At 35.5% G+C, this 22,766-nt stretch overlaps 1 protein-coding gene across 3 annotated transcripts in view; it reads left to right on the top strand.

The window, feature by feature from the left end:
- Positions 1–22,766, top strand: part of LOC149805587 (uncharacterized) — a 228,397-nt gene that overhangs the window by 54,208 nt on the left and 151,423 nt on the right. For all 3 annotated transcript variants that reach the window (XM_089950221.1, XM_089950222.1, XM_089950223.1), the window contains exons 2-3: positions 13,031–13,920; positions 20,817–20,978. In XM_089950221.1, the coding sequence (XP_089806347.1) occupies positions 13,492–13,920; positions 20,817–20,978 (591 nt within the window). In that variant the 5' untranslated portion in view covers positions 13,031–13,491. The remainder of the gene's footprint in view (positions 1–13,030; positions 13,921–20,816; positions 20,979–22,766) is intronic.

Here is a 22,766-nt window from a genome sequence, read left to right on the forward strand (position 1 = left end):
TGGGAATTCAAATTTCAGAAAACAGTTGTTAGAAACATTTTAGCCAAAATTAAAAAATCCTGAGGACGAGTGACCCAATTTCTTATGTTACATGTTTAGGCTCTAATAAACAGTAACAAAAGAAAGAGTGAAAACAACAAGCTTTGAAAGTTTTAACAAGTAATTTATTTGCCTGGAAAAAAAATGAAAAAATAAGAACTTATGGTTTTAAGAAAGCAAATCCAAAATAATCCAAGAAAAATCCACAAATTTTAAAAGTCCTAGTAATGCAATGTTCTAATCAATTCAAGTTCGAGTCCAGATGAAAATTCCAAAATGTGTTTACACTTCTTTGTGAACAGTAGAAAATAATATTCCGGTGTTTGAATTACGAATCAAATTTAAAGAAATATCTTTGTCCAAGAATTCTATATGAGCACTCAAATATTTCCAGGATAAAGATTTAATCTTTTAGAATCCAAATAATGTGAATAAAAATTAAAATGTAACTCCAAACTGGTCACAAACAAAAACTTTTCCAGTGTCCAGGGTAAAAGCCCAAACTGAGAAATATCAATCTAGACATCATTATTAAATCTAAATACTGTGCAATTTCGGAAAACCCAGAATTGCAAAATAGAGGCTGTTTACATCTAAAAAGCATGTACTCCCAGTATTACATTGATAAAAACCAATCATTATAATTCGAGAATAAAAAAATAATAGAAAGTTGTTTACTTGTCTCAGTGATTTCTGAATCAAGGTCGGAAACTAAGTCAAAAATCAAAACAGTATTTCTATTATTGTGTGTTTATGAAAAGAGGTCAAACTGAATTTTCTGGAAAATATCAAACTCCTAGTAAACAAAATTACATTACTTTGACACATAATGAAATTAAAAATAAAAGATTTTAAAACTTACAAACAATCAAATTAAATCAGATATAAATTTAATCAAATATGTGTAACATTAGGCATACCTTCTATCATCTGACAATCAGCAATGCCATGTCTTGAATATGACATCAGGTTAGCGTGAATAGGGTAGCATGTGGATCTGATGAAATAAACAGTGCTTAAATAATGTCAGCTATTTTTCCATTTGCTCCCAGTATTTCAGTGTTTCTCTTTACCCTCATCTGTGCTTCAGAGACCCCCAGATTTTTTATTTCACCCCCAGTTTTGATATCAAAGTTTATTTTTTACTCAGTCTGACCCCCATTTTTGACACTAAAGGGAATTTTGACCCCCAGTCTTGCACCCCTAGGGGATATGCTGTATTTCATACGATTCTGACATGTAACATTCTGACACTGAACTGATTTACTACATTCATAAAAGGGGGCCTCGAGTGGCTGAGTGGTCTAAAGCGCTTTCCGTTATGGATCTCTGCCATCTCACCTCTGTCTGCATGGGTTCGAGTCTCGGATTCAGCTAATTTGGGTATGTGAGAAAGCTTGCCAGTAGCTTCTTGTGGGTCGGTGGTTCTTTCCGGGGTTTCCTGGGTTCTTCCTCCACCATTAATACTGGTCGCCATGTATAGCCTGTTGTGTGCTGAAAAATGGCGTTAACATCAATTGCCACTCATAATGAAAACACTGGCATAATAAAACATGGAATTGTCTGTAACATATATTGCATGAGAATTTCAGTTTTCAAATTTATTCTACTTTCAATCAGCTAAAAAGATAGCAATATTACTGTATCTCCCAGGTAACTATAAATGACTTCAAGTTTTGTTTGTTACTTGACATACTATTTTCTACAGACATCAAACGTTTTTGTTGACATTGGATTTTTTATCCTATAAATTATTACATGTAATTATGTTTCTTGTAATCCCTATCATTCAACGGTCCAAACTACAATAGATAGGAGAGCACAGATGATATTATAGACAGTAAATGTTTTGAAATAGCATGCATATACTGCAGTTGTCCTTTCATGTTAATCCTAGAGGGAAAACCCCATTTGTAAACTGAAAAGTTTGGAGTATGTGTATATTATAAAGGGGTTGCTTAAATGAGCATTGAACAGAATATCATAAAAGTGGCAATGGGTTTCACATGCTTACTGTAAATACTCCACAAATACTCTTAGTTAAGGTCAAGAAGATTTATTGCTGTTTTGTGATTTGTCATGAGGTAGCATTTTTCTATACTGTTTACTACTGCACTGAACTAAACCAGTGTTACTAAAGACGTGGAAATGTTCCATCATGACTTCCAATTAACTTAAATTTATGAAGTGGTTGATTTATATCCCAACCTCCATATTTCCATCTTATCTGTGGAAAAATCCTTCAGTCACTTACTTAAAGAAAAGAGATCATGAAGTTTTTACAAAGACTACTTTCAGCAAGAAAGGTTTTTAAAAGTCTGTTTCCCCAGATGATTAAGGACAGCAGGGTTGGATTTGATTATAGCTTTCATCCCTACAGAAAAGGATTTTAAAAATCTGTGATATTAACAGAATTATTTTAACAGGCTCGATCATGGCTCAGACAGTCTGGACAGGTTCACCTTTTTCTGCTTCATTACCTCATTGTCATCCTTCTGACAATTTATATATCTTGAAGTGTCATCCATTGTATAGTATTGGGCTGTATACGTGAAACCTGCTTGTATGTTAAGGGGGGGGGTGTCTAGGTTTTACATTATGAGCATATATTTGTGGCTTTAACCAGTGACAAGTTATCCAGTTTTGGTAAATACTCAATTTGATTAACATTAGGAATGCAAATTGTCATGAATAAATTAACAAATAAAGCCGGGGCCCTGAGTGGCTGAGTGGTCTAATGCACTGTCTGTTACGGATCACTGCTATCTCACTTCTGTTTGCATGGATTCCAATCACGGATTCGGCCAATGTGGGTATGTGAGAAAGTTTGCCAGTAGCTTCTCATGGGTCGGTGGTTCTTTCCGGGGTTTTCCCAGGTTCTTCCTCCACCATTAATACTGGCTGCCATGTATAGCCTATTGTGTGCTGAAAAATGGCGTTTAACCCTACAACAACAACAACAACAAATAAAGCCAGTACTATGTTCTTCAGGAGTACAGTTTCATTTACCATGTATAAATGCTTTTAAGTCAAATCCAACTGCAAACCACACAGACCCAGATCTGCTGGTGCATCATGGACCGGCAGATATTGGTCTATGCAGTTTGTTAGGAGTAATCAGTAGAACAAATAAAAGACCCTGGTCTACAGGCATGTCATGCTGTGGCAGATCAGGATCTTTGTTGTTTGCAGTTTGACTTGACTTATAAGCAAGTACATATGGTAGGTAAAAGTAGGATTGATCACGATAAGAACCTTGCATTGTCCAGGTCTTGTAGTAGAGATATGCATTGATTTTGGATAAGGTGTTCATTTTTTGGTCGTCAAGTGTGATTGATCAGAAGGTAAATGAATTGGAAAGAAGTTATTGAGGTCAATAAAAGAAGCTGATGGAAAAATGATTGTTTTTTCAATAATTCAGTTTTCTGTGTACAGTAATATTGACTTATTCATTCCAAATTGACCTAGTATTGAGTAGTTTTAAGGTACATCTAGAAAGACAACATATCCATGGACAAATACTTGACAGTTTTTATGCAATAAAATTAACTTTTACATACAAATAGCAGTTCAGAATTAGGACTACATTGTGAGATCAGCTTTAAATTCTAGTTCTTGTAATATTTTGGCAAATTTTAAAAGTTTTCAATCCTTTTTCATAAATTTGGCATTTAGGTTACCAGTGTATAAAATGTTCTGTATAAAATTTTGTATAAGTACTTACACAGCAGGCGGGATTCGGAGGGGAATTTATATCTGGCACCTATGAAATGGGCATGGTTATGAGCTTTTGTGTTGCAGCTGAAATTTTGTTAGTATTTTTTCACCTTCACCTTAGTATAACGAGCAGTTCTTCACAAAATTTAGGAAAGGGGGTGGGGGAGGGTACCACTAAAGAAAATTGCCCCCTGGCACCTTGATATGGTTGCCAATAAAGAACATTGACCTCAGTGTATCAACCCTTGTATCACCACTGTTCATACAATAGATGCTATATAATTATATTGTTAGAATACATATGTTTAATGGGATGGACAGGTAGGAAATTTTGTTGGGTACCTGGCTGAGTCTGGTTTTTCCACTCCCATTTAGTCCTGTTTCCCCACCTCCTCTCTCATCCCATTGTTGTTAACCATTAAACCTTTTTTTACATTATTTTATATCGGCCTGGAGGACGTGATGGTGTGGTTGAGGTATACAATTTTTTATCAGAAAATCAGGCCTGGTACTTTCAGGGGTGCAAAACCCAGCCAGACTGGGTGGCTTGGCTGGGTACCCATCCATCCCTAGTAGATATCACTTAATATTACATTAAAATAACTATACCTGTAGTAGATACATTTTAATATTATCCTATTAAAATAACTGTACATACAGTACTATATATGTTGTTAAAGTAACTATACGTACAGTAGATGACATAAAATAAAGAGATTTGGTATGATTTGAATTTTTTTAACGTAGCTTTAAAAATTTTCCAGTCATATCACTACAATATCTGCAGTGTGGCAGTTTATAATGATGTCTAGCACAGTGGCATGATGCCACAGGCATGTAGCACCATGTCCCACTCTTACATCAGGCTGACTGTGGCCTAGTGGTAAGAGCATCTGCCTCGGATGCAGAAGGTCATGGGTTCGAACCCTGGCTGAGTAATACCAAGACTTATGAAAATGGTATTAACAGTTGCCTCACTTGGCACTCAGCATTAAGAGGTTAGTGTTGGGACTGGTCAGCCTGGTATATGACTGGGTGGGACATGATGCCACATGTGCGTGGCATGATGTCCCAGACATAGCGATGCACCTAAATAGTAGACGCCATTTAATATTCAGTTGTTAGAATTACTGTTATACACAGTAGATACCATATAATGTTATGTTGTTACAATATCTATATGTATGATGCAGTACGATTAATAAATCAGGGATACTGTGTTATAATTGGGTATGCTTTGTACTGGGGAAAATATTTCTTACAGTCCGTTTTAGTTAAAATAAATATGCTTAAATACCAACAACAGGTTCAGGTTAATACTGGCCTTGTTAAATGTCAAGAAGTGCCCCTGGCAAGAAAAATAAATACTACTACTAGGCATGCAAATTATCAGACCTATGTTGCTTAACACTGATATGCAACTTGTATATACTGCTTTTCATTTCTTTTGCCCTGCAGGTTTATCTTAATTGGAAGTTTGTAGCACATCAACATGTAATGGCTATTTAATGCCTAGGTAATTGGAGTAAAGTGCCTTGCCTTAGAATACACCTCAGGTAACTGGGGCTGATCCAAAAATCGTAGTACAGATTCACACCAAAGAATCTTTCTTAACTCTTTTGTCCTGCAAGTTAAAGGTTACAATGTACCATAGTTACTAATATGGAAGAAGTGTCAGAAATGCTGTTATCTTTTTGGCAACTAATAAAATACCTCTTCTTTTAGTTGCAAAATTGTACAGACTGTAGTAAGGAGCTTAGACCCTGATTAGTTGTTGTATTCCAGACCCCATTTTAGTTGTAATCAGACTTTGACCAGCTGTTGGTATTCATGTACTGGATTAGTCTTTGTGATACAGTAACACAAAATAGTCATTACAATACAGCGCTTCACGATTTTGAAAATCAAATTCCATGACCAAATTTCTTAAATCAAAAGACAAACACACACACAGAGGAAAAGAAACCAGTACCCAACTACCAAGAGTTCTGTTTGTCCTAGTTTTTTTTAATACATCTTAGTTGTATTACCTTTTCTATAGGGTGTATTCATATGCTGGATGTATGTAGAGAATTTTATTTACTTCAGAAGCTGCACATGCAAGTGGTATTTAAGGTAGAACTCCTGCTGGTCGCATGTGGCCACCTTTCTTTTATATTTATCTGGAAGAAGCCCAAGTCTATTTTCAATGCGTTACAGTTTGAATTTGCTGGTGGAGATTTCATTTATTCCGTGTTTTTGATCCTATCACCTGATTCTAAGCTTTTGCTTTTAGGTTTTATGATATGATGTTTAAATTGAAACCTGTGGAGTTTTAAGTATGGTTAATGTTTAAATGTATTATTCTGATTTCTTCCTTGTCACTTTTTCACAGTAATCCAATGAATCATTTATTTAACCTTATGACAATTGACCAGCCAAAGAAAAGATTGGGGGGGTGGGGGTGGATTTTTGATTAACTTTCAACTTGTAAGTGATGAATATTCAGTTATCTCTTATATCCAAGTTTGTGATTATGAATATATATCTTTCCATCTGATCCCTGTTTTGTTTCTGCACAATATTTTGTTATTATGCTCATCTGTCCAGAGATGCTGCTGGTGTGTGTGTGCATGAATCATGCAAAATTTTAAAGAATTTGTATGCTTGGAGACCAGTGATGCACAGAAAATGCCACAAATTAGTTCAAAGACATGCATATTCTTTTTCCATAAAGTTTACAAATCGGGGTTCTTTTTGGCTGACATGAATGGTTGTTAATGTCAGCTTGATTGGCACATTAGGTCCTGGAGCAAGCATTGTGTCATAGTTTGAATCTTGCAGCAAGGAAGTTTCACATGTGCCTGTTTGTAATACGGACTACCAAGAAAACCCTAAATGGCTGATCCTCCGCATTTTTAATCTTTAGATAACGATTTCATTCAGTAAATACTGGCTGATGAAAGTGATGAAGGCAATTTGATTTTAAGTTACAAAGTATGTCCGATTCCTGGATCTGGGAAAGTGTTTTTGGAGAGTTATTTTGAATCTGAATTGATGGACATGCTGATTGGGCAAAAACAGATGGTATGCTGGTCAATCCCAAATTTAAGTGCTATTTCAAAATTAAATGTAGAAAATGGGAGAATAACAAGTCAAATTAAATTAGTTTTAAAATATAGTCCAGTTTCTTTTCTGTTCTCAAACAATCTAACCCAGTGGGATCTTGTGCTATGAAACTATATAGCCCTATAAGGTTTAAGATAAATAAAGAAGAATCTTAAAGTGACGTCTATTTAATCACAATACCTCTGTTGAACAAGCAGACTATGGCACTAAAGGACTTAAAATTATAATACAGTATTATGGAATAGATATTAAATCTGGATTAAAGATCAAGGTCACCTTGACTGAAGGAAAAGAAAATGTTTCTGTACAATAAAATTAGTTCTGTGTTACAGAACTTCACCAAAGCTAATTGATTTTGGGGTAAAAAGGTCAAAGGTTAAGGTCATGTGCTGATAAACAGAATAATGGTTTTGAATAATAACTTTAGTTATAGACCATCTATTTTGATTGAAGCTTGTGGAAGGTCTTCATATAAGGCAAGGAGGAGCTCTGTTGATTTTGATGTCAAAAGTTGAAGGTCAGGGTCATTTGGATGTACAGGAGTTTTGTACAATAAATTATATTGTAGAACAAGATCCTTGACCAGACTTTGAGGATGGCTCACACTTTGGGTAACTTAGATTTTGAGGTCTAAAGATCGTTGGTCAGTGTGATAATAGTAAGACTGAAAAGAAAATAATGTTTTCTGCACAGCAAGTTGAAGACTACATTCCTTCACCAAAAAGTTGAGGTTGCTGAGAGTCATTGGTCACTAAAATGTACAGTCAACAACGCCCTACCAGCACTTCCATATAACTGGGTCAGACATATAATAAAACAAAAATGCTTGGAGTCCCATTTAAACATAGGTTCAATCCCTACTGGCTATAGAGTATGTAATTGGTGTATCCAATAACGTTCTCTCTCTTTTCATTTTATGTTGCTAGCAGAGGGTTTCGATCAGATAGGATAATTTCTGTTATCTGATACTGAACACGGTTTATGTTGTGTTGGTTGAATCGATTAGACATTGGGGTCACATCCTTATTTTGGATGCCCCAAAGGGATTCTTCCACTCTCATTCTCACTTGAAAGTTCCTTTTAGTCTTATCTATGCATTTTCGGTGCAGAAATGGCAGGTAAGTAAATGACATGTAGTACAGTGAACTCTTAACTTGGAAGTATATTTAAGGATTGTAAATGTACTTCTAAATGTTTTAGATATATCCATTTTCATGCAAAAGGTGCAATTAACGGTTTCGCAATCTAGTACTTTATTTTCCGAAAAACCCTGGATGTTAACTTGGAAAATGTAGTTATTATTAAATGGTTACTTAATTTAAAACCAATTATCTCTGTAAAAATGGGAGAATTTTTAAATGTATTGGGCAGTCAAGTTGATTATTGGCCAGAGAGTTCTAATTGCATATTGGAGAAAATAATTGTCTTTGTTGTGTGTAAAAATAGCTGGTATTATGCTTATTGATTTATGAACTTTCTAAGTAAGGTAAAATAGATCTGATTGGTTTTTTGTCTTGCTCTAATTAAAGCTTGTTAAAGTTTGAGGAGTGTAGCCTCTTTTCTAATAAATTTGGTTGAGATGCATGTTTCTCAAAGTCTGACTCTTTAGTACATATACGTTTAATTCATAATAACTGACTTTACAGTCCTGATATCTTGCAATGGAAGGGGTTGTAGGAATCATAATGAAGATAACAGTGTTTATCTATAGGTCTGAATTATAAATTGAAGAATATTTTAATATTTTCCCAAAATATCATAGCATGAATAAATGTAATTCTTTTGTTGGACAATTCCATTGTAAATTTACCTCATTAACCCCTGGAGGTTTTTGTCATTTTCACCTGAAATGCGAGTAGGAAATACATTTTGGTGGCTACTTCTGAATACATCCAAATAAATCTGCTTCAGAGATATATTAATTTAGCCAGATTCCCATTTTTCATTGGCTGTTTAACTCGTGCATGTGCAGAAGAGTAAAAGTGATAGTTTTTTTTCTCTTTCTTTTAGCTTATTGGACCCATCATTTTTGTGTCCTGGTCACTTTTTACACCAAATCCCTAAGTTATTCTACTTTTTGCAACGGTTTGCTTGTCTATGTATAGTTCAGGCTGGTCTGCCTTAGATCTGAGGCCAAAAAGTAAAAATTCCGGACACAAAATCAGATTCCAACAACGGCAATGTTTTGGTGTAAAAAAAAAATTGAGTCTCAAAAAATTTGTTTTTCCCTCTGTATTTTGCAGTGCAAGTAGAAAATCCACTTTGATGTGTCTTAAAATGACATTGACAGTACAGATCTCGGAAGTAGGGTTCTACTTCTGACACATGAACACTGCACCAGGGGTTAGTTAGTTAATAGTTCTTTGATGACTGTTATAGTACCAATGGAATGTTTGTAATTCCAACTCAGGACTGGTCCAGATTATAAAAACTTGGACCGGGGGTGGGGAACACTTTTGGTGACATCACACTGGGTTTTGGGCTAAGACTGAGGTTGAGGTGACACAACCAAAGCTGGATTATGGTGTCTGGTCTCATTCTATTGCTAAATGATGCTGAGTTAACTTAACTTTTCACATTGATTTATTGTTTCAAGAAATATTTATATGCAGCTATTGAATGTACAGGAGATTCACAGGTCCTACAATACAATGGGATTGCTCTGGTGGCCTAGTGGTTAAGAGTATCAAATGCAGGAGGTCACAGGTTTGAACCCTGGCCAAGTCATATCAGAGACTTATAAAAATGGTACTAATAGCTGCCTCGCTAGGTGCTCAGCATTAAGAGGTTGGTGTTAGGAATGGTCGGTCTGGTGTCAGGATAATGTGACTAGGTGGGATATCATGGTACATGTCTGTGAGATGATGCCCCAGTGATAGACAGCACTATAAACTGCCACACTGCAGACATCGTAGCGATATGACTGAAAAATTGTTGAAGCTACGTTAAAAATCCAAATCACACACACACACACACACACACAGAATACAAAGAACCAGCTTACACAATCACCAGTAAGCAGCAGTTAGTTTAGTTGTCATGTCAGCATAAATACCAGTCATGAGGTGATTGCTTTTCACTCATGTCATCTGCATGATAACAAAAAAGAAGAAAATTAAGAACCATTCATTCAGAAGCTTATGTCTACCTGGTCATTTTTGTCCTTTTGGTTACCTGCCAGTCTTTAAGCAAGCAACATGTGTCTAGTCTGGATGTAATTTCTAACCTGTTGCTGATTGGATGTATTTTTCATGCATGCATACACTGACAGTAATTCACAGTTCTGAATGCATTCTCTTATGAAGTATTAATCTGCCTGTAATGTTGTGGCAAGATTAAAATTGTCATATTTGGTTTAAATTGTGTGCAGTAAATTATTGCCATGGTAAATGCCATTGGTAATATGGGATTGGAAGATGATATCCACTAATGAATCATAGGATTTGTCTGGCATAGGAATTAACTTCTCTATTTCTTACTTTAGTAATAATTTTCTGTCTTTTACATTTTCAATGCAGTTTCTGTTTCCTTGAAAAAGATTTTTGATTTGATGAAAAATACTTTTTTTTCACTTGCAAAACTCGTCAAAGTCTGCAATTTTGATTAAATGAGCATGGAACACACATCTTTTGAGGATGTTGAGGATTGTACCCATTAAGAGGAATATAATTTGTGAAAATGTGAACAAAAATGCCTTTCTTAGGCAGGGTTACTGAGATTTTTTTAATTACTAATTTATCACTTTTATTAAATAAATAGCTTTCTTTCATCGTGTTCATATTCTCAGGGTTAAAAATTGAATTGTATTGCAGGTAGAGGAAAACTTGACTTACAAAATCCTATTTTCTGTTGTTTTGAAAATGATATTTTACTTATTGTTATAATTCATGTTTGAGAATCATTATGTAATTCTCTGATTTCAGGGATTATTTGTGCTATGAATTAATGACTGAAAACAGTTCCCAATTGATTCCAAATGAAACTTCAAATGGAATTCATTGATACTATGGACCCCAGAGGACAGATGTGTAGTATACACAGAATATTTGGTTTTTACAAACAGCTTGCTACAATATGATTAAAAAATTCTTCTAATCCTTTCTGCAAAAGCGATGTGGTGCATAGTCTAATTATAGCAGTACTCTAAAGATAAGTCCAGAGGCCAGTCTTGTAAATTTAGGGAGAAGTTAGATGTGGGCATAAACTGCAATAATTAACTAGATTGATAAGCTGGTTGTAATAGAAGTTAACTAAAGCAGTTGGATTAAAAACATAATATTGCTTATATTGTTTTAGCTCAACTGTACAAAAGTAAGGCAAAGTGAACTTCCAGCAATTGACCCTGTGTAATGCATTTGTAAACGGCTATTTTTAACTTCTAAACACTGTGAGACTAATTTGACCAAATTTGGCACAGAGTGTCATGTCGTGAAGACCTTTCAAATTATTTTCAAATGATACAGATCTGCCAGATGTGGCCACCATTCCTAAAGGTAGAAAAAAAACTTTAAAGTGGTTTTTTTTTTAAATGATCACAGAATGGAATATGTTCAGATTATACATATAACATCCAGGCAGGAAGATCTTTAAAATTTGTACAAATGATTTTGACTTGCTTTCAAATATAGCTACTTTAAATAAAAATTGAAAAGTTGCTGCTACAAAAAGAAACTTTAAACAACTCCAGAACTGCTAAATTTGACAAAACAGAAAACACGAAGACCTTACAGGTTGGTATAATTTATTGCTAGCTCAGCATTAAATATAAACATCATTAGTAAAAACAGACAATAATCTTTAAATGACTTTTTTAAAAAAACTTTAACAGAATTTGACCAAACTTGACAGAAAGCAGACTGGCATGAAGGCCTTTCAATTCATACAAAGGAGATCGATCATCAAATAAGACCATCATTATTAAAAATAGGAAACCTTCCACCAACTTCTCAAAAACCACTGAATAGAATTTGATGAAACTCGAGAGAAACATCCTGGCATTGAGTGCTTACAGGTCAATCCAATTAATGCCAATCCACCCCTTCAAACACATTTGCACAGTTTTATATAAAAAAAATTCATTGGAACAGATTTTGTCCAGCTTTGACACAAATGACGCTGATGCTCCATCAAATATAGATGAAGATAGAAATGCTAGAAAAACCTTGGAACAATGTGTTTTAATAATTAATGTTGACAACATTAGATGATACTTCCACAGAAAGCATCTTACTGACCCTGATTTTTTCATTGTCTTTCAAATTATTCTTTTGTTTGTAGTGACAATAAAAGTGTTATTTTTAGTGTTATTGATTATTACAAGTGAAATCATGTTTTAATTTAAAGGTCTTTGAAACAACTTTTTTCAGAAAATGTATCTTATATAACATTAATTCTGACTGTTAAGTTTTTTATTTTTGAAATTGATTGAATGTACATTGTAAATTTTGACTAGCAGCCAGCTGTTTAGTTTGCTGATATCACTTTTCTGTATATAGGGCAACCACTTGTATAATGCAACAAGCAACTCTCTTTTTCTTTGATGGACTCTAATTACTGTGTATAGCATGACAATAACTGCTATCCTTCTGTGTATAGTGACAACAACTGCTATCCTCCTGTATATAGTGACAGCAACTGCTATCCTTCTGTATATAGCATGACAACAACTGCTATCCTTCTGTATATAGCATGACAATAACTGCTATCCTTCTGTATATAGCATGACAACAACTGCTATCCTTCTGCATATAGCATGCAACTGCTATATTTCTGTATATAGCATGACAACTGCTATATTTCTGCACATAGCATGACAACTGCTATATTTCTGTATATAGCATGACAACCGCTATCCTTCTGTGTATAGCATGACAACAACTGTTGATTATTACAACAACTACATACTATTCTTTACTCTATTGGTCTCAAATTACTATGTACAGTGTGATAACTTCTGTCATTTGTTTTGATAGACTTTAATTTTGTGACAGCAAATTACTGCTATCCTTTGATGGACTCCAGTTACTGTGTATAGTGACAAATGATCACATCCACATGTTATCTCTTAAATCTTACCTGTGTATAAAGGCGATTATGACTAGTCTTTTGGGAGTTTGTGACACGAGTCATAACTATTCTTTCAAGATATTTTTTCTTTTCTTTTCAGGAATCAATACCTGAAGTGAGGAGAAAGCAAGAATCAGGAATTTCTTGCTCTGCAATGAACAACCACTTCTACAGCAGAGGTGGAATGCTTCGGTGCATATTGACATTCAGAATCTAGCCAGCCAGTGGCAGTTGTATGCTGATCGCCTTTGCAGGCTTGATCGCATAGTTATCTCCCTTTACATGAAAATTTTGAGGAAACCCTCGCTGTTGCTGTGTCCTATGCCTACAATGGCAATGGTTACAGAACTCACTCCCAGTGGAAAGAGTACCTCTTGGAATTTATAAATATAGCCCAAGGATTTACTTACACTTCACAGCCTCTGTTGATGCTTGTTCCCCAGTAACAAGCATTGAAGGAAGAGGATTCAAGCTACAAACATCTTGTAGAAGATGAACTTTTCTTTTCGACCCTCAACAATTAATTGAGGTTTCAGGCAATTTTCCAGTGTTTCAAGCAGAATGAGTCAATTTAGTCACACTATGTCTAATAGCAGAGAAAATCTGTACCATCAGAGTCCTGTCACTACTCCAGAGAGATCTCCTTTAAGGGAGGTCACTCTGAATAAAGGCATACTGCAGAATAAATATGTAAGTACCAGTTGCATGAATCAGGAGCAACATTACCCAGAATTGCCATCAGAGCCAAAGCGTCGACGAATCATGGCTGATGACAGTTTCAGCTCGGTTAGTAGCCAGGTCAGCAGTCGTTCCCACTCACCATCGTTTTCGGAAACAATGGATGAAAGTGTGTTGAGCACCCCTGGTGGATCCCCTTCAGCAACCTTAAGGGAACACTTTAGAAGGAGGTACAGAAAAGATGAATTATGGGCAGCCATTGAATCTAACTACCAATATCTCATGGACAAGGAGATTATAGAGGCTTGTCGTGTAAGTTTCTTTTCTCTCTCTCCATTATTTTGTGTCATCTTTGAACAGTTAGTGTGTCATAGTTTACTAAAATGGTAAGTGGAAGCGATTCATCAACAAACAGCCATATTATAAAAGTGTCTTATTAATGATCTTTTCAGGTTTTCGGTCATGCGTGTGGACATTATCTTGTATTAGTGTATACAAACTGAATCTTGAAAAGTTTCAATAGCATTATTCAAATCTTAAAAGTTGTTACTCGGCATAATTGCTTCTTGTTTAATTTTTGTTGTTGAAACTATTGAAAACAAAATCTTCTGATAACAATAGAGTGCTCAGGAGGCCTCCCATGTGACAGGCATGTGCATAGTCCCAAAGTACCTTTGAGTAAATAAACACATGCCATCAGCAGAACTTTAGCTTATTTAAAATCAAATCTCTTTTGTTCCAGGATGCTCTCATAAGCAGTCTTTTTTGCTTCTTTTTTGTATAAAAAAATCCAACCTATACAGATGTTTTTTTAATAAAAAAATTGAAAGTTGTTTAATAAAATTTAAAAAAGAAAATAGAGGAAAGTCAGTAGCACACTATCATAAAATGCCTGCTTTTTGCAAGTAATGATTTAGATTGAAAACAATTTGAAGTTGGACAACTTCATCGGCATGCTATGCAGATCTCTATATCTACACCCCAGATACACCAACCCATCACCTCCTTTCCATATCCTACCACAGGACATTTTTTTAGGGGACAGAACTCCAAAATGTCATTATAGACATGATGTATCTTATGGCTAGGACTCATCATACAAAGATTGTTTTTATTTAAAAAAGACATTTAAAATGTGACTTAATATTATCTCTAGCATTCCTAACCTTCATTTCTTTCATATTGCTGCCTTTTATGGTTTCACACAGTCTTAGAAAGTGTGGTGTATTTTGTTCGATTACCAATACCTGCCATCCCTTACGATTTTACCTTAAGGTTTACAGAAATGACCCTTAAATTGTAGACTTATGGACCAATACAACAAATATAAAAATTCAATTGTTATGGACAAATCTGGATATTTGCCTGTCGTAATAGGATCTGGATAAGGTGTTAGACTTTGTGGAGTTGTTCCCTGAACCATACTAACTTTATATGGAATACCTTTACAGGGCATTCCATAAAATTGGAATTTAGTGGAGGATTTTCAAGTAATGGGGATTTGGGGGTACATGGGGAAAAAAGTGGCAGGTTGCTATCGCAGATTTTTAAGTGGATAAACTATCCAGCTACTGGTGCTGAGGGAAATGCCCTACCTTAAATGCTTTGATCTGACCATGTTGTTCATGATCAAGCTTTTATTGGTACATTAAGTCGTAGTCTAGAAATGTCATCCAGCAAGTAAAAACAAACAGACAGCAATGGGGACAATTAGTATCATAAAATTGCCCAAACAATTAAAGCTTTTGCTCTTTTAAACGTGCCTGTTAACACAATTCCAGATAACACAGTACCAAAAATCATACCAGTATATAGAAATTATCACAAAAGTGTAAAAACAATTTTCTGATAATAGGCTGTGCTTGGAAAAAAAGGCAGCAGTTACATTATTTGGACATCATGTCATGTGAATTTGAGTATTGCTCGTAGTGGGAGAAATTATTTCACTGCCACATGAATTAAAAACAAAGATTGCATGGGGTTGAGAGATAGGGCAAGATTTTCTTGACTACCATGGGCTTAGAAACTATGGTTTATGAAACTGAATTCTGGTCATTAAGGTTGGAGTCTACTTTATAAGCTCTTTAGTTGCTTCATCAGAAACCATTTATAAATTTTTCAAATCCCAAGTTGACAAATGCAGTTCATGATATGTATGTATTGTGTTTGTCTGAAAGTCCAAGACACTGAGTAAAAAGTACAATGAGAATTATATATCAGTAACAGAAATGAATTATTAATTTGCTTTAAAATTGCAAAGGCAAGATGGCATTGATGATTGCACCATTACCTCCATGTCCCTCATTCTGACCCAGTCAGCTGCATTGTCTTTAAATCAGACCTAGTTCATCAAGAAATTGAGTTCTAAGAATGAAATACTTAAATCTGAAATTTAGTGAACTCGACACACCAGATTCATCATTCTTCCTAAGTTTACATGCATTTGATTAATGTGCTGAAGATAAATTTTATCCTTGAAAAGTGCTTGAATTTCCTATCACATGTCTGCATTTAACTTAAGATATTAAAAGTTGTTTGGTGCAACAGACCTTTAATTTGATATCATTGATTATGTGCTTTGTTTTGTTTTTTTGTTAACCATTTAAGCCCATTCACTGGAATCCATGAGGTCAAATAGGCATTATAACATGTGCCATATTTGAGTTATGTAAGAACTGTACAAAATACGAAAATAAAACCTTGACAGAAGCAACGGGTAGGGATTAATGTTTGACCTTTTCATCTTCATCTGAGGCTCTGTAGCAGTCGGGATAGGGTTGGTGTGTTGGAGACTGCACCTAAATTTTGAAAACTTCTAACCAATGTGCATCCATTTTAAAATTCAGTTACCAAATTTGAAAACCATATTATGAGCAGAATATTCTTTTGCACTTAGAAAAATTAAAAAATTCTTTTTAATGGCCATGAAAAACCTGCCATCCCTTATGATTTGACTGTAAGCCTTTATTAAAATACCATAAAACCACGGACTTGCAGATTAAAAAGCAGTAAATATTAAAATATCATCCAGATGTTGACTTTTCTGGGTTTGATTTGGATATGCATTTTAATATCACTGGAATTGCTCAGGGAACCAGACAAATTATACACAAGTACCTTAGATGTTTTAATTTGCACATTTTTCATGCAGAATGCCTGCATAATTAAGCTTTTGATTTCAAGTTAGAGCTTTGTCTTGAATTGTCATAAAATATATGTTGTTGTTGTTTTTGTTGTAGGGTTTAACGCCATTTTTCAGCACACGATAGGCTATACATGGTGGCCAGGATTAATGGTGGAGGAAGAACCCGGGAAAAAACCACCGACCCATGAGAAGCTACTGGCAAGCTTTCTCACATACCCACATTGGCCGAATCGGAGACTCGAACCCACGCAGACAGAGGTGAGATGGCAATGATCCGTAACGGAGAGCGCTTTAGACCACTCGGCCACTCGGGGCCTCTCATAAAATATATGTAAAATTGTTCAGATTTGACCACTGTTTCTACATGATCAAGACAGTAGAGCACATTACTTGAATGGACTGATAAATAAGCAATTTTCTACTGCTGGTATGTGTTTGTACAAATACCTTTCACTCATTTATAATGCTTTTCCTCTGGGTACATAGTCATACTTTTGATGTTAAACTTACTAAGTATCCTTTTCAAGTCAGTTGCCTCCACCATATTTCGCCATTGTACAATACACCACTGTTATACACTATTGTTAGTTGGTATTGCATACTAAGGGAGGCAACTTATGAAATCCAGTACATGTTGCTAGGACAAAGCTCTAAAATATTTGTTCGATCGCCAAGGTGTAGATAGGTTTATCATATCAGAACCTTGGCTAGTGAAGATGGCCATAAGACCAAAGGAGTTTGTGTTATGGCCCTGTATGTTTCATGTATCGAACATGACTCAGCAATTACTGTTAAACTTTTCACAGAAACCAATAGATAATAACCCACCATCAAATATGACCATCATTACGACAACTCTGACTCTCAAATTCTTTAACACATTAACCCCTGAGCCAAACAGCAAGGCAGTCCCCTGCAGCATACTTGCAGAGATCACCTAGAGCAGTGTTAGCCTTTCCAGTACCTGTATCCCTGAGACTAGCTGACAACAATTGGCTTGCAGATTTTTATAGAGGGGGCTACTTGCAATAAAATTGTTATTATTTTATTTGTATTCATTTAATTAAGCTGAAATTTGGCACACAGTTCTCAATAAACTTGCATACATAATGGTATAAATTTCATGCTACATGCAGAAATAAAACTAATGCATGATGGTGAAAACAAATGATGTACTTGCCAATTTGCTTCTCTTGCCGTGAATAATCCATAAAATCCATTATGAATTCACACAGAATTATTAACACCATCAACACATGAAATAATTATATTTTATGTACACAGAAATTCCACTTGTAGTCTCTTGTAAACTGAACATCCTGTGAATACTGTACACAAATGGGCATATTTTACTTGCTCTTTACTTACCTTTCTTTCTTAGAACTCTCACTGAAAATTTTAAAACTAATAAAACACTTAACAAACCTTGAACTATGAACACTCATGTTAACAACATATATTTCCCAAACATTTATTTAACGATTATTCAAAAGAAAAAAAGCTCCACAAAATTAAATTCGTTTGCATCAGGGTCTAAATCCATTGCTGGTCCTTTGTATAGCCTCTTGTCAATGTGTGTTTTATCATTTACGATCTTCGATCAGCTCTACTTTCATTTTCTTCTTCTTATTCAACATTCTCATTCTCATCACTACCGCTGTTATTTCCAGTAGCTTTTTCGATGTCACTATCAATCTCGTCTGATTAAAATCCAGAAAATTCTGTCAGAATCTGTCAGGTAAAAGTCTGCTAGTGGCTGATTCTCGTCAGTTTGCATCATTTTCAGATGTATATATTTTCACTATTTCTGCTGCCATCGAAGTCAAATTTTTTCCCCTCCGTTCAGCAATGTTCACTCTATGTAAGCTACAATTTTATTGGTTAAACTGCCTGTATAATTAGGAAATGGCTTCAAATCAACCAATGGTTTGCGATGATTTAACTCATGTGGGATACAGGCCTAGACAAATACTGCCTCTCAAACTCGGCGCTCGGGATACAAGCTATGTAAACTCAGCCATGGGAGATCAGGCAGGAAAAGTACGATGAGTATTCTTGTCGCCAGGGGTTAATGTGTTAAGCGACTTCCCCAGAATGCTGAATAGGATTTGGCACAAAGTATCCTGACTTGGAGACCTGTCAGATGTTTACAAATGATGTTGATTTGGTTCAGTTATGATTGTCATTAGGAAAAAAACTTAAATAACTTCTTCAAAACTGCTAATAGAATTTGTCTAAACTTGATAGAAGGCATCCTGGCAAGACGTTTAATTTTTTTGTACAAATGATGACCATGTCACAGGCACTTGATTTTGGGGTAAACTAATGTGTACATTCACCAATTAATTGGCGAGTGTACACATTAATTTATCCAATATCAAGTGCCTGTGGACCATGTACATACAATAAACATATCATTACCAAAAATAGACAAATGTCTGAAAAATTGCTTAATGGAAATTTAGTAAATTTAACAGAAAGCAACCTGGTTATAATGACTTTCATATTTGATGCTGATCTATCATCAATATGGCCATTGTTACAACAAAAAAAAAGAAAAAAAAAAAGAAAACCTTTAAATTATTTTCTTCACAAAAACTGCTGAGCTGAGTTGGTCCATATTTGACAGAAAGATTCTTGGCATAAAGGGCTTTCAGATTTATGCAAATGATGCCATTCTGACCAACATTTTTAAAAACAGATAAATACTGAAATGCCATCTTTTGAAAAATGGCTGAACAGAATTTGACCAACTTTATTGAAAGCATTCAGGCATAAAGGGTTCTTAGGTATGTGCAAATGCTGCCAGTCTGTTATCAGATCTGACTGAAGTTGCTAAATATAGAAAATAACTTACTCTAAATAACTGCTAAACAGAATTTGACTGAATTTGACAGAAAATATCCTAGCTTTAACATCTTTCACATGTGTCAAAATAATGAGATTCTGCCATCAGAGATGGCTATCATTATGAACAGTAGAATAACGTTTACTGATTATTTTTTAAGAAAACACTGAAAAGAATTTAAGCAACTTTGATACATTATCCGGGCATTTCTGACCTTTCAGTACTGGACATGATGATATACAATCAGATATAGGATGAAGACAAGATAAACCTAATCTTCACCAGCCATGGGCTGTCAATCCACTTTGTCCTATATTTACCCTTGACATAAAGAGCTTATTTGTTATGTACTGCTGCTCTGCTGTCTGATTGGATGCATTGGAAAAACTGTACCAGTCAGATCCCTTGTTACGTTTAAGTTGGGAGATTGATAAGAGTAATCATTGCGACCTCTGTAATCATTGCGACCTTTGTATACAAAGACACATGCTGCATGCAAATTTGTTTAATTTAATTCCCTAAAACAATGTTTAATTCTGAGTTTGTGCCATTTAACATATGGAAGTCATCTTATTGACACCTAATAGGTCACAGAACATGCTGTCACATTAGTTAATTGATTTCCTTGCTATGGGCAAGAGAGCACTTGTTCTAAACATTTAAACTTGCTAACCATGGTAGGTATATATGTAAAATGAAATGGATTGATGGCCCCGGCTAGCAAAGGTGGGAAACCTTGAAACAATTGTTTTCATAACATACACAATCAACAGCATTGGAAGACATTTCAACAGAAAGCATTCTACTGACCAAGATTTCTTGGCCACATGATGTTGCATTTGGCTGTTAGGTAGATGTCAGCCTGTTGAGTGATCTCATGCCCAGTTGAGTCTTTTGTTTAGTAATGTGTTGCGTTAAGTTAAATATTACTACTGGTAAAGTAATTACATAATAAACTGTCTGCGTGGATTCGAGTCCAAAGCTTGGCTAGCGTGAGTACGTGGGAAAGCCTGCCAGTAGCTTCCCGTGGGTCGGTGGTTCTTCCCTGGGTTTTCCAGGGTTCTTCCTCCACCAGTTATACTGGTCGCCATGTATAGCCTATCTAGTGTTGAAAAATGGCGTTAAACCCTAGAACAACAACAGCAACTACATTAAGAAAAGAAACGCTTGCGTCTATTATCCTGTTATTTTAATATGTGCCATATATTTCCACAGACCACTGGGAGTGATGGCGAAGAATATGAAGTAAATACTAAAGTTTCGTTCGGAGAGTTCCTGCAGCAGTACCAGGAGCTCTCTGATTGGCTGAACAAGGTTCTGCAGGTCAGGCAGAAACAAGCGCTGAACCAGACGCTGTCTGAAAAATATCTCAACCAGGTAAGATCTAGATTGTTTCATGCCAGAAACTAAAACCTTTTTTTTAACATGCACACCATGACATGGAGTGTACTATGTTATGATGTCAGTCCATGTATCCATCAGTCGGCAATTTAATTTGTGCTCAGTAACATAAATTCTCTACCATCTTCAATTACCACTCTTTGTGGATGCCTTGCAGTTAGGGTAACGAAGAAGCTTATCATTTTTGGGGTCAGTTCTTAAGTATGGTTTCTGTAAAGTAACGTTAGATTTACATGGTGGGATCTCAAGATCTTTGCTATCGCGTAACTGGCTTGAGGCACCGGTTCTGGATTTTTGTGACATTTTTCTTGATATATGTGCTTGTTGTCTGTCTTTGTCTACGATATTGTGTTCATCATGCATTGGCTGTTCTGTTATAGTGTGTTTCTTTATCTTATTTTGGAAACGAGAACAATTAGACTTTTTCACAGCTGTCTTGCTCCACGGTTACAACTTTCTTTGTTGTGGAACAAACCGCCATCACGTGATACTTGCCAGTCCACCCATTTATGCGATAATGGACCCTCATTAATTGCCTTAAATGATCACTCCTTGGCTCTCCACACTTCATTGTGCACTCGACTAAACGACCTGAGACTACATTCATCATTACTTAAATGTAAACTGAAGTGAAAAAAGAAACGTTTCAAAGCTGGGTGGCATAAAACAGGAAGAATTCAAGTTTTCTACCTTTCTGGCACAGCAATTTAAAAACTCTGACATTAATTTAGATAACCTAATTCAAATCTCTATTAAAATTGTCAACCTTTGTGTCACTTATCCAAGATAATACCTCTGCATATTGCATTATTCAATGCCCAATCAGTAGGACCATCAGAAAAGTGTACAGAAATGATCAGAATATTGGCATTCTTTTCCTGACAGAAAAGGCAATGAGCCCAAGTGTGCAGGTCTAACACCTACTGGTTACTCCATCAGATCATTCACCTGCCACTCTTGCGGTGATGGAATTGCTGTCATTGCAAAAAACTCCATAACCACACTACAACCTTCGATTTCCACCACACATTGTTCAAAACTAGTCCAAACCATACACTGGAACAAAGGTCAGTCCATTTTTTCTGCCTCTACTGCCCTTCTCCTAGTAGAAAAATCAAGCTGACCGAATCTCTCTTTTGGAACAGTTTCTGAATCTCCTGGAATATGGAAATTCGATAGGCGGCAACCTGATTATTCTTGGAGATTTCAACTTTTACTTTGACTGTCCTGGAAACCCATACACGTAAAAAAAACTCCTAGATTCTACTCACGTTTTCAACCTCAAACAGTCAGTTAGCCAACCCATCCATAAACATGGTCACATTTTAGATGGGTTCTTCATAGACCTGATGATAATATTCTACGGTCCTCCCTGGTATCCCAAGAACTTTCATCAGATCACCTTTGCATTATATTCCATCTTGACCTATCAGTCCCTAACCCTCCACCTTTATCTGCTACTAAGAGAAACGTCTGTATGATAAATAGAACCCAATTAATGCATGACATCCAGGCAGACCTAACAGCTGGGTTACCTCTTACAGCAGAACAACTTGATAACTGCCTGCGTTCTTTGCTTGACAAACAAATCCAACTGGAATTTGAATTCAAAGAAAATGTCCTGGAAAATTGCTCTTTATCATAAAATATACTGGAACTTGATATTAAAAAGTTAAACTAAAAGGTTTATTTGAGAAAACATTATTTTTCCACTACAACATTACAGTGAATGATTTTGCAACAATTGTCATATAACGTCTATAG

Source organism: Sinohyriopsis cumingii, chromosome 2, assembly GCF_028554795.1.
Source record: "Sinohyriopsis cumingii isolate HCF-2022 chromosome 2, ASM2855479v2, whole genome shotgun sequence".
Taxonomy (NCBI): Eukaryota; Metazoa; Mollusca; class Bivalvia; order Unionida; family Unionidae; genus Sinohyriopsis; species Sinohyriopsis cumingii.